The sequence below is a fragment of the Acartia tonsa genome, chromosome 1 (genome assembly GCF_053477335.1).
Source record: "Acartia tonsa isolate MP-2025a chromosome 1, ASM5347733v1, whole genome shotgun sequence".
Classification (NCBI taxonomy): Eukaryota; Metazoa; Arthropoda; class Copepoda; order Calanoida; family Acartiidae; genus Acartia; species Acartia tonsa.
In genome coordinates, this window is record NC_137260.1 from 51204171 (window position 1) to 51218392 (window position 14222).

At 29.6% G+C, this 14222-nt stretch overlaps 1 protein-coding gene across 1 annotated transcript in view; it reads right to left on the reverse strand.

The window, feature by feature from the left end:
* The window catches only part of por (Protein-serine O-palmitoleoyltransferase por), a 174587-nt gene that overhangs the window by 96798 nt on the left and 63567 nt on the right, over positions 1-14222 (reverse strand). The window contains exon 3 of the mRNA XM_080165882.1: positions 4660-4740. Coding sequence (XP_080022008.1) covers positions 4660-4740 — 81 coding nt within the window. The remainder of the gene's footprint in view (positions 1-4659; positions 4741-14222) is intronic.

Sequence of the window (14222 nt, forward strand, 5' to 3'; positions counted from 1 at the left end):
CTTCTGCCATTTTAGCATTAGATATATGCAAAGCATCTTTATAACCAAGTCCTCAAATGTAATTACTTAAACTTAGTATGTCAATATTTAACCAATGTTGCGACATGTTCATACTTTTTTTTATTCTATTAGTTAATTAATATTTGTTAATGTAAAAAAATGTTCGTTTAAGTGGTTCGGCTTCTCTTCTATCAATGCTATCATCCTTGTTTTAAATGCTTTATGCGGGAGGAGGATAATTTATATAAAAGTAGGTATGGTTCATGGGATGTTTTAGTCCTTTTTTCTTTCCTCCCTTCTCCTTCAAAAACAGAGCTCATAGATGCTATGGGTGCAGCCACTGATTAATGTATTATGTTATACGAGAAACTGTTATTTAGCTTTATGCTAGTTAGCTAGTTATACCTTCTACTTGCTTTTAAAATGCTTTATAAATATAAAGATCTTCCTAAGAAAAATATATTTTTTCTATGTATTTATCCCTGTTCATAGTTTTGAATTGTGTAAAAAGAAATTTCTTTTCTTTTATTTGCCTTAATGAATGTGCATGATTTAATTTAAATCAAACATAATTAAATATGCAAATTAGAAGAAGAAATTTTGAATACAATGTATATTCATTTCATTAATAAATTAGAAATTGCATTTTTGGTTTTCTTTTTTATTTTCCTTTGTTTATGGAACAAGGACAATAAAATCATAGTAAGAATTATTGTAAACAACCTAGTTGAATATAAGACTAACAAAATTATCCTTTTCCTTATGGCAAAATATTTACCTCTAGCCTTGCTTGTCCCTATCTAAATCTTATTGCCTTTTGGATCTTCAAAAAAAATAACTCTTGTGTAATATGCTTTTTTGGATCATAGCTACTCTAAAAATAAAGTGCATGTATGACCTACCTACGAAAAGCCTCTCAATAATAATTGTTATCAACACAGGCATCTTTTTTCAGCGCCAATTTTTCGACATCTTTTTATTCTATTTTTATTAATGTGTTGTTTTTTTGTGTTTAAATTAAAATATTTGGATTCATTATAAACCTACCAACCAACCAACAAAGTAATTGTACAATAGCTCGATGTTTTGAAAAAAAAGGCCCTAGCTTTCACTTTGAAACTTTGATATATTCCAGATATTATATGTGGTGAATTTTATATGTCTGTCTGTCTATTTAAAAGTATATCTACCCGCGCCAAAAATTCAGTTTTTACATAAAAAGTTATGCGCATAACAAAATTATTTTCACTTTTACTTTGTTTTGGAATTTATATTTCATAAATTCTGATTCAGAAAAAGATATTAGGGATAAAAATATTTCCAGTATGGCTTAGAAACTGATAAATATCCGCTAAATTAGAACCATACTAAACATTCATGTATCGCATTATAGACAGTTTTTTTTACGAATATTACAATAAAAATAATAAAATCAACACCAGTGTAGTTGCCCCTGGCCCTCGGCCCCTCGGAGTTAAAAAAATGGATGGATTTTTATTTTACTTACTGCGGATAAATGCGAAAAAAAAACTACATATTTCTTATCATGTATTAAAAAAAACTTTGAAAAATAGCTACACTTATGAACGAGTGTTAACAATTAAAATAAAAAAAAAACAGAAAATGAATTTAAGAATGAATACTATGAAGAAAGGATGTTGTGGTTACATTTAAAAATTTGCTTAAGTTTATATTTTATACCAAATCGACAGTTAATTTTATTTTATCCAGTCTAGCTTTGTAATAACTAAAATTACAACATCCATAAAAGCAAAGCTAAATAAATTAAAAGGTTAGACAAACGAACATTAACGAATGTAGAGAAAAACTCATCTAATATAAAATATTATATAGAAGTAACAACAAAAAATCCGCATAAATCTATAAGTTTCAAAATTACTTAAATCCAGGATGTTTAAAATGAACAAAATAAAAATAATAAGATAACAAAATTCCAAAAATAGGAGATTTATAAAACAAACAAATCGAAAACAATTTTTGAAAGGATTAGTTAGAGATTTTGTTGTTACGCTTTCTCAAATGTACCCATCTATTAGAGGAATCATCATTCAAAGTTTGAAAACCGACAGAAAGATTTAGACATGTCTAAATTAACGACCAGAGTTATCATTTACGGACGTCTCCTTTTCAAAATGTTTTTAATAAATACAGAAAGCTTTAATCTAAAATACCCAAATGCTGAAAACAAACCCCTAAAATAAAAGTATGTGGGAAATGAGTCCTCCCCAAACATTAGTAAATAAAATTGATCGATAATTAAGATAAATACATAATTACATATTTCTAATGAAACAAGGACAATTACGTTAATTTTGTCAGGTGAAAAGAAGAGCAACAATGACAAAATCTGCTTAAATTGTAGTAGAAAATCTATTCAAATAGCCCCTAGCTTATAGTGAATTCATTGGAAAGGAGAGGGAAGGGACAGCAAAATAGGTTTGGATCATACACTTTAAAGAAAATAATTGCTATAAAACCATCCGGGGACCTTCTTTGAGCTTTGACCTAGGGTGGAAAACCAAATCCTTTCAGTGCTTGACCACCAAACCTAATCCTTACTACTTAATATAATAGGATGGTTTGACTTGAAAATGGACAGAAAAATGTAAGAAACACGAAAACATATTTATCTAATAATAGAGACAGACATCTCTGTATGAAATCTTAAAAATATAGAAGGCGCGCTACTTATAGCCATAAAGAAAACTCAATTTATTTCTAGCATTGTATTGGTCATGAGAAAGTTTCTATAAATTACATATAAAACCTCGGCTATATAAACTTTATATATGGTGTGCAGGAATACGGGGATAGGGAAATGGAAAAGAAATTAATGAACCCAAATTCTAAGTACAACCCTGACTTCCTCCAAATAATTTAAGATACCAAAGACACAATTTGAAATATAATAATTGGATTGAAAACTAATATCTTTCTGCATTGATCCTTGAATCCCTGCATTTAGGGACCGGAAGCCTTGATATAATTCATATAGATTTGCCATTTTGGGGCATTATCTACATAATTGCTTCCACCACAACCCCCAACCACCCCCCCCCCCCCCCAACACATACACACACAATCTTCCAAAGCTACCACAATCGCCCCACTTCAACCTTCCTAACCATCTCAATATATTTTTTTTTGATGGTGCCATTCCAATTTAGCAAAAAAACATAGCGTTAAAATCTTTAAAAAAAACATTATGGGCTTTACAATTAACATGATAATAAAGAAAGGGCTATCAAATATTATTAACTCTAGATCATTAAATTTCTATTTGATAATCACTAATCCATATTTTTGTTACAATGTACAAACAACCTTCCTTTTTCTTCCAGTCCAATTTTCTAATATGTAGTTATGAGTGAGTGTGTGTGTGATTTCATTGCTTTTTCAATGCATTGATTTAGATTGTTTGGGTTTGTATAAGCTAAATATTGCACTGGGGTGGGATAAGATAAAAATTTAATTGATGTACATCTAAATAATGATAAACTATATAACCCTTTTGAATAACATTGGTTGAACAGTTTGGACACTAGCCAATTACAATTCAATACATTTTTAAGTCAACCAATGAGAAAATATAAACCAGTTAATTCATAGTCTAATGACCCCTCCCCCATGATTATTTGAGATTTATTCGGTGGAGAACATAAAATACTGTTCGCATAAAAATTTAGTTGGGGCAAACACACACTCCTTTTTTGTGTTGTTATATCATCAAGGTAAAATATGAACAAACATTCATTATTTCACAAACTTATTGATTTTACCACAAAAACTTAAGTGAAAATAAAAGATCATGGAAAATTACAATTTAATCACTAACAGAACAATTTTTGTTTTACTGCAATTATGAAGATAGATTATTTTAAAAATTGAAAATAAATGACATTTCCTGAATCAGCAAGGTACTATTATCATTTCCAATATATTTTATTACTTAAAGGATAATTTGTCTTTGAATAACTGAATAGTTATCAATTGCATCGTATCATAGTCAGCTTTCTACGGATATTATAATAAAAAAAATAAAAGATTAGAACCAGTTTTGTTAGCCCCGAGGAGCATAAGGACCGGGCTAACAAAAAAGGTTTAAAATTATGCTTTTTCTTTTTAATATTCGAAGAAAATTTCTGCAATGCGATGGTCTACATGGTTTTTTCAGAATGGATAGGAAACGGTTCTAATCCATCGGTTACTATCGGTTTCGTAGACATTCTGTAAGCTCCTATTAATTTTAGTAAATGGCAAAGAAGTGGAAAAAAGGTAAATGAAAATTAAGTTTCAGAATTTTTAATTATGGTAAATGCAGTAAAATTTTATATTCAAGTATGTATTTTTCATTATTTTTAATACAATCCAGGATACCTATCTATATGTCTGTAACAATATATCTTGCTAATTCCTCTCCATTGAGTTGGAGATTCTGATAGGTCCACGGAAGGTCTATAACTACTTTTGTTTTGGTTACCCCACCCTCAAAATAGAAAATTTCCCTGAAAATAACTCTAAATTTTGATTAACTTTTTCAATTAAAACAAAAATGAAAAGTGGAAGATGGACTTACCCCTTACCCCCTTGAGGCCCCTAGAAGCGTAGCCACCCGCTAGTATAGAATAAAGGCCTAACCTGATCATAAAATTGATCTACATAGAACTCAGGTTCAGCATACACGTTCGAGTCCTCGTCTCCTCCCTCGTAATAGTAATCCTGAAAATAAAAGAACTGTTTAGAATCTCTTAAACTGCTGGATATACATATTGACCTTCATTAACACCCTAGTCGTATTAGTAATCCTCAAATACAAAATAAGGTTGTATAAGATCTGTAAAACAACAGGAAATTGAAGTTTTCAGATCTTGACATATTCTTAATAAAGAACTAACGGAAACGCACTGAAAAAGGTTAGAAAAATATTTAAAAACCATCCAAAGACTTAAATTAGCCAAAACAATTACTGGACCTAATTGGAGCTTGCCTAAAAAAGAGAACCCAATCAGTTCAGTAGTTATTTGTATCTGAAGCTTTTTTTTAAAAAGCCTTAATACTTTGTAGACTAGGATGACTTTCAGAACTTTTAGGCGAAGAGAAATTACTCCAATTGCTCTATCCCTTTATTCCTGCTCTTTACATCATATGATCTGCTCTAGTTGCTGATCTTTAACTAAACTTTTAAAAATGCATTCATAATTCTTGTCTGACGTTTGTCAATTTTTATTAATGATAAAATATATTTTAAACAAGGATAAAAGAATTTAAAACAACTAATAACATGTCTTATCTTATTGCTGTGTCACGTATCTGACATAGCTGCATTATTTGCAAATTTAGCATCTAGTCAAACCTCCTGACAACTAACAGAGCCTTCTTATCTTATACAGTAGACCGACCAGAGGTTATATAAAAATTACAGCAATATTATTTTGATTAAAGCTTAGGAGCTTTTCATAAACAACAGAAACTTATATATTTATATAAGCGTGTTTCAAACTTGAACTTACAAGTTACAAATGACAACGTCAACTATAGAAAAGATTCGCTACTAAAAATTGCAAGTAAGAACTAGGTCAGTAAAGTTTTCAATCAAATAATTGCTCCAATAATGCATTTTCATTTATCAATATAGATACAAGATTAGGTAGCTTTAGTTATTCAATTGTAAGTTAGTTGAAATGTTAAAAACTTTATTCTAAAATGATTTTGGGTTGTATTTTAAACTCAAAAAAAGGGTCTAAAGGGACAAGATAAATAAATTGATGTACATCCACAATGATGATACTCAAAATTACTTACTTCATTAGTGGTTGAAACGTTAGGACACTTAACTTAATTAACAAACCAATAAAAGTCCCCAAAGTTGTTAAGTCAACGATTAAGGAGACGTTCTCATAAAACATTGGGGACTAGTTTAATAAAGATTCCAATATCCACCCTTCCTCCATGCCAAAAATTTAAACTATTAAAATCTATTAATGGAGTGTTGAATATAATCGACTCTAAAACTATCAAACTTTTTATTTTGATTAAATTCAATATTTTTGTGGTATCAAAATAAACAACAACAGTGTTATTCAAAGGTAACAAAGCGAGGGAGGAGGAAACACTGGACTTTAAATCATACTGATAGCCAAAGTTAATATTTTTGCTTTTATTAAACCTTCCTTGTTTAAACAAACAGTATTTTTTCAAATAATATAAATCTATAGTTGGAGGCAAATGGTTCCTAATCAATTTATCCATTAATAAACTTTGCTTTAATGTAAGATTAATTAAACATTAAGCTAATTCACTTTTTCTTGCCAACCTTCTAGATCGAGAAGCATGATAGACTTAAACAGTAACCTCACTTCCAACTAATATGCATAACTAATGTTCATCTTACATCAATAAGACATGTAGAGAAGCTTCGTTTCAAAAGAAATAAATTTTCCCAGACAATATTAAAACCAAACATTGTTTAAGGAAACCGAGCTTAAGTCGTAAATCAGTGGAAAATATTTCATTAGAAATTAAAAGTTTGCAGTTATTGATAATGCACTATTACCTTGGAGTTCAAAAAAGAGCTGTACAAAGGGAGAGGTCATTTTCTAGTAAATCCCGTAAAGGTGTGTGTTATAAGGCCTAAAAATAGTAGTAGAACGATAAGGTGCTCTATATATTTGTATTTCCTATTGAATAGAACAGTAGGGAAGAAATTTTTTTTTTTTTTTTTGATAACCGTACCTGGAATATCTGAAATTTCTATCAAACGCTTTGTTTGGCTCAAACTGACACAAATAAAAAAAAATATAATTATAATAAATCAACCTGTAAAGAATGACTTCTTCCTTTGTTTAATGGTATAGATTGTTCTTAACCTTTACCTTGTACCTATAGAAAACATTATTATTATAATTATATTTTTTTTTAATTTTTGTCAGTTTGAGCCAAACAAAGCGTTTGATAGAAATTTCGTATTTTTTTTAGATAATCCAGGTACGGTTATCAAAAAAAAAAAAAAAATTTCCCTATTGTTCTATTCAATAGGGAATACATATATCTAGAGCACCTTATCGTTCTACTACTATTTTTAGGCCTTATAACACACACCTTTACGGGATTTACTAGAAAATGACCTCTCCCTTTACCCAACATATAAAATTACAAAGGGAAAGGTAGGTTGCGGGTAAAATCCGTAAAGGTTATGTGCTTAAGTTAAAAACAGTAGTAGAATGATAAAAATTTATGTTGACTTTTAAAAAAAATTTGTTGTCTTTAGTTCTTTTCAAATTTTAGATTTAGTGAATATTATCGTTCTAATACTATTTTTAAGCCTTAAAACACACACTTTTACGAATTTTACCCGCAACCTACCTTCCCCTTTATTGTATATGTGGTTATATCAAACAATCTTGATAAGATCCTCCCTGCAAAAATTAACACCCCCTTTTTTGTAACCCTAAATCTACCCTTACTTAAACTTCTTTCAAATTCAGCCAGGCTAGTCAGACCAGAATTAGCTATCCAATCCATAATCAATAATAATCTATGTTCAATAGTTTATCAATTTTCATTATGCAAATAAAAACAATAACACATTGTTCCAAAGCGGGGAAGCATAACAAAATGCAAAAACATTAGAATAAATTCAAAGTGCAAAAGTCACATCAAAGTCAACTCAAAATACGATTGCGATACATAGTTTATCTATAACCCAGTAGGGATTTTTGGCTTTACTGAATTATAATCCCTTCCTATTACATTGAATATTTCATAGGTGAATACACTTAACGCTAATTAAATAGCAGCTGCGCATCTAACAAAAAAAGGCAAGTATGTCCATCCCCAGAGAGAGAGGGGACACTTGGCTGTTTATTACACTAGTACCCAAAGTTTTATAAGAACGTTTCTTATTCGTTGGCTTGACAACTTTGGTGACTCTACTGAATTTTGATTGGTTGGTTAATTTAGTTTAGTGTTTAAAAGTTTCAACTACTAATTTTAATCTACAGAAGGGGTAATGTTGTGTATCGTCATTGTGGATGTACATCAATTTATCGGCCATTGTCTTATCCCTTTAACTCCCTGGTCCATCCCCCTTCTACTCCACATGACAGATTATTCTTTGTGCTAATTGTGAAAATAAGGAAAAGGGTAAGAAGGGGGAGGAGTGCAAATATGTTTTTTTTATGCGAAAAATTAATCTGTTTTGCCCGTCATTTCACTTAACTTTATCTGTGTTAGCAATAAAGGAATATGCCAATACCTTATTTCCCTTTCTACATTTTTCTTAGTTTTGTAAATCTAACCCTTCTTTTGACAGTCACGTTTTTTCATTTTTAGACGACGAATTAGATTTAAACTGGATCCACTCAAACTGAAATCCACAGAAAATATCTATCTTTGCTAATCTGAGGTATAATTACGAAAGTGCCAGCTAATGTCTATTCTTTTCGAGAAAACTTCTTTTGGGTAAAAGATATAATATACTTACATAATTAGTCATCTATATAACTATTTGTTCCATAAGTATTGATATGTTAATTTCAATCATCTAACTAACCCATTCTTCCTGAGTTTATCAGGACATAGATCATGTATTCATCAATCTAACTAAACCTTTCTCCTTAAGTTTATCCGGACATAGATCATGTATTCATCTAACTAACTAAACCTTTCTCCCTGAGTATATCCTGACATAGATTACGTATTCATCAATCTAACTAAACCTTTCTCCGTGAGTATATCTGGACATAGATCATGCATTCATCAATTTAACTAAACCTTTCTCCCTGAGTATATCCTGACATAGATTACGTATTCATCAATTTAACTAAACCTTTCTCCCTGAGTTTATCCAGACATAGATCATGTATTCATCAATCTAACTAAACCTTTCTCCCTGAGTTTATCCGGACATAGATCATGTATTCATCAATCTAACTAAACCTTTCTCCCTGAGTTTATCCGGACATAGATCATGTATTCATCAATCTAACTAAACCTTTCTCCCTGAGTTTATCCGGACATAGATCATGTATTCATCAATCTAACTAAACCTTTCTGCCTGAGTTTATCCGGACATAGATCATGTATTCATCAATCTAACTAAACCTTTCTCCCTGAGTTTATCCGGACATAGATCATGCATTCATCAATCTAACTAAACCTTTCTCCCTGAGGTTATCCGGACATAGATCATGTATTCATCAATCTTTGTCGCAAAACAGTGACCTACTTTATCACAGTTTTAACAAGGACAATTTTTTTGCAACATAGCTTTTCTGTAATTAGTCTGTCAATCAGTCAGAAACATTTTCTTTTTTTTTTCGAAAGATTTTCCATTTCATTTTCTGATTATTTTTCATGATTTTGGGGATGGAACAAAAGAAGATAAAACAATTTACCTTATTATAAAAGACTCTCTTGCTTTTTCTTATACATGCATTCTAGGGTTCAAAATGACCAAGCACAAACTCACAGATTATAACATTCTGTGTACAAATATATCCGTTCTCAGTCATACTTAAAAATCATGTATTGCATGACAACCTTCCAATAATATTAAAATAAAAAATTTAGAATTAATACAAGTTTTAATCTACTTTGCATGAAGTCTTCCTTGTTATTTTTGAAAGCTTTGTTTCTAAATATCCTTAAAACTCTTTGAGAAAGACACAAAGATTTGCATTAATTTTACACAGATTGATATATATTCAATGATATTGCAGAAAAAACTAATTAGTTTTCTACGTTTTAAATATTTATACTAGAACAAGGAGAAGAAAATTTTCAGTAGTATAGCATACATTAATAATAAATATAATAGTTAAACGCACCGATTTTGTTAAATAAAAAATAATAATAAAATACTGGATAAAAATAGAGGCTATTAGAGGATAAGACAATAGGCGCTAAATTGATATACGCCCTTAAAATTATCCCTACTGTAGATTAAAATTATTGGTTGAAAAGTTAATATACTACAAGTTTGTGACCAACAAATGAAATTTCAATAAAAATGCCCAAAGTTTTTGATTAAACAGATAAGTTAACTTGGTTGATAAAACTTTGGGTACGATTGAAATTTATAGTTCATTGTCCCCTCCATCCCTGTTATTACCTTATGAACTAAGTTATACGTAAAACAATTGAAACAAATATAGATAGAAAATCTTCACTAATTAAAAACCATAAGAATTAATAGATTATTAAAAACGATGTAAATGATCACATCAAGGAGTAACTCATAAGGTCACGAAATTGCAAAAATTTGCATAATTAACAATTTATTAAGCTTCAGTAAAAAATCAATATAACGTTTTTAAAAATTCGAATAATTACATTTAGTAAAAAATAAGGGATCATTGAAGGAAAACGAAGTAACGGGTATCGTCTTATTTTCACAGTATTTTGATAGGTTATTTTAGATTAGAATATATAAACGGGTAATGACTGCCCCGCAGGGGCTAGAAATAGGAGAGAGCAACTGTGAAAATACGACAAATCCCGCTACTTAAATAAGCTGTTATGTCGAACTAACAAATTAACCTTTCTTGTAAAAAATCCACGAAGAAAGAACTAAGAAAATTAAAGAATTAAGTTGTTAAAATTGGTTTCCCGATGATTTTGCAGTTTTTCCAATCTTTGCTTCCGTAGAAGCAAATCATCCTAATCAAGGGGGAAAAGTCTTCATTCTGTATTTTTAAACATTATCCTTTTTGTTTAATTAAGCACCTTCGAATTGATCGAAAAGCTAAAAGTTTAAATAAGTACCAAAGAGAAATTATTGCACTTTTTAAAGAAGGTGTATAAACTTTTTTTTTTATAGCTAGCCGGTTCTTTTAGTAAGTAGTAGATGTAAAATTTTTCATAGAATTCATTTATGCAATCGGTTTTTTTGTAGACCTCTTATTTTTTAAGTAGGTAATTCAAGTTTTTTAAAAAAAGATTAAGTCGATTTTAAGGTACTAAAACGCAACAAAAAAAAGGAAGAAAATGTCCATTATGTACAAAAATAGTAAGATCTTTAATTTGACACCTTACTTTTTGAATTTTGATACACCTTCTTTTAAAAAAACTTGAAAAATACCATAGTTTGTAAAATTTAATTTGTTTGCTTTCCAATCATTTTCTAAAGTTATATGAAAAGTGACTAATTTTTTTTCTCGTATTCATTTGAATCCGGTGGACCGGCACATCGGCCGGGGCTAAAAAAACTGGTTTTAATCTTATAATTGTACATTCTATATCCGCGGAAAGCTGTTTATAATACGATGCGAGAAACAACTATTCTAACACATAAATCAACTCTTTCAATTTAGTTCATAATTTTATTAATTTGAGATATTATTCGACGGTATGTCCCTAACAAATCTAAAAAAATGCCTTTAAATTCAGGATACTGTAAATCCAAAAGAAAAAAACAAACAAAGATGATAAGGTGTAATAGAAAGAAAGCTTTTTGAAACGATAAGCCAATTCTAAGAGTACATATAAGGAGAGTAGGAAAAAATATAAAGGAGAGATCGATAGATATCAATAATATCACAGCGAAGAGAAGAAAAGGGAAGCAAGAGGATATTTTATTTATTCAAGAGAACTAGATAAAGCCAAGCAACGTAAGAAGAACAGACACAATCACTTATAGAGTAGCTTAGCTACAAACAAATAAAACCAAACAGTGTTTTAAAAATATAAAAAAATACTTCAAAGGCATGAACAATTGTGTTAAAAATGAATTAAAAATTATTCTTGGGCAATAAAAAGTTTATTTTAATATGGGATAGGAATAATGTATAGATCCAATAAAACGACCTTAAAAGCTAACAATCCTTCGTCAAAAACACTTTAGGTGTCAAATTTTAAATTTTTAAAAAATGTTAATAAAAGGCGACAACTTGTGGTAATTGAACGTTAAAATATAAGATTTTGATATATATTTTAAAATGTTGCATTTAATTATCTGAAGAGAAAAACTAATTAAATAAAAGCCCTGTGCCTTAAATCTGAAAATCTATAGTAGCCTATAATCTAAATGTCAACAGAGAAAGATTCTCTTCATTTTTTGGCTTTCTTAAAGTTAAAAAAAGGTTATCTATAGAATCAAGCACTCAATTCATTAAACAACCTTTCTTGTGGTCTTACCCAGGGATAAATAGATATGTAAACGACAAAAGAAGGTGTATCAACTATTTTTTTTATAGCTAGCCGGTTCTTTTAGTAAGTAGTAGATGTAAAATTTTTCATAGAATTCAGATATGCAATCGGTTTTTTTGTAGACCTCTTATTTTTTAAGTAATTTAAGTTTTTAAAAAAAAAAATTAAGTCGATTTTAAGGTACTAAAATGCAACAAAAAAAAGAAAGAAAATGGTCATTATGAACAAAAATAGTAAGATCTTTAATTTGACACCTTACTTTTTCAATTCTGTCAGGTAATTATTGAAAAAATCGATTTTTTTAAACCCACGAGAATAAAAACTTTGAACTTAATTTTATTATTTCACAAATAAAAAAATATGGGTTCATATATACCATTAGAATCAGAAAAATATTACGAATCCATTGTAAGCAAAATTGAAAAAAAAAAGTTTACAATATAGTATATAAACTACAATAAAAGGAATTATATGAAAATATCATATTATGTTGTACAGGCAACGTCTTAATTCTTCAATTGAGTATAAAAATGGGAAGGGGGTAAAGAGGGGGTAAAGAGGGGGTAAAAAAGGGAAAACAATAGTGTTGTCTGAACAAAAAAAATAATTGGCCATTTCTGTAATTTTTTAATTTTTTAATTTTTTTCAATTTTGCTTACAATGGATTCGTAATATTTTTCTGATTCTAATGGTATATATGAACCCATGTTTTTTATGTCTGTTTGAGAAAATATTTAGGTCTAAAGTTTTTATTATACCGAGGTTAAAAAAATAGATTTTTTCAATAATTACTCAACAGAATTTTAAAAGTAAGGTGTCAAATTAAAGATCTTACTATTTTTGTTCTTACTGACCATTTTCTTCTTTTATTTTGTTGCGTTTTAGTACCTTAAAACCGACTTAATTATTTTTTAAAAAAACTTAAAATACTTAAAAAATAAGAGGTCTACAAAAAAACCGATTGCATATTTGAATTCTATGAAAAATTTTACATCTACTACTTACTAAAAGAACCGGCTAGCTATAAAAAAAAAAGTTGATACAACTTCTTTTTAAATAAAAGTAATAGAAAAATGGGAAATATATGAAAATCTCAGGAAAGCCTAAAAAGGCTAAACATAAAATGTTAATACCATGGAAAAGATTTTTCAGGTAAAGTCCATTTCGTGACAACGCCTCTTAAAAGGCGTTTCGTCGTATTATTACAGTAGCTTTTTATAGGTTTTTTTTTATGTTAGGTTATGTTTGGTCAAATAATTGCCCCTCATTTTTAGGCAATTGTCCCCGCAGGGTTAGAGCCCCCCGCAAGGGTTAGAAATAGGAGAAAATCGACTGTTAAAATGCGACGAAACGCCCCTTAAGTGGCGTTGTCACGAAAGGGACAATACCCGTCACTTCAAATTATCAATAAGAATTGAAAGAATTCTATTAATGCTAAAACTATTACAACAATCATTTAGATTAACTTATCTGTGCCTTTCTCCATGGTTTATATATGCCTTACTATGGACACAACAACAAAACTTGATAATACCCAGTTTGGAATTATAATACTCTTTTCTTAACATAAAATAAAATTCTTTCGTTTTAGAACAAGGATGAAATTGTCCATTAAAAGCAAAACTCATATAGTCAAACGGACAGAAGTCTAAAATCTTAAAGAATGAGACAATGGACAATAATATTTCTTATTGTTTTAAAACAAGGATGACACTGTCAATTGAAAGCTCAAAAAGGATCAAACAGATGAAGTACAAAGTCAAACATAGATGATATCATAATCAAAAATCTTCCTTTTTAGTAGCGAAGCTACTCTATAATTCACTTTGTCCGTCCGTCAGTCCGTCCGTCAGTCCGTCAGTCCGTCAGTCCGTCCGTCAGTCCGTAACGCTATGGGGGAAATGGGATTTACTCAGCTCCTATAAAAGATAGAAAGCTGAAATTTTTTTACAACATTCCCATCATTAAGGAGCACAATTAACTATAAAACATCAATGGCGGTCGGACGGCTTTTTAGCAGGTTTTAGGCTATTTTTTTATTTTCCACATTTTTC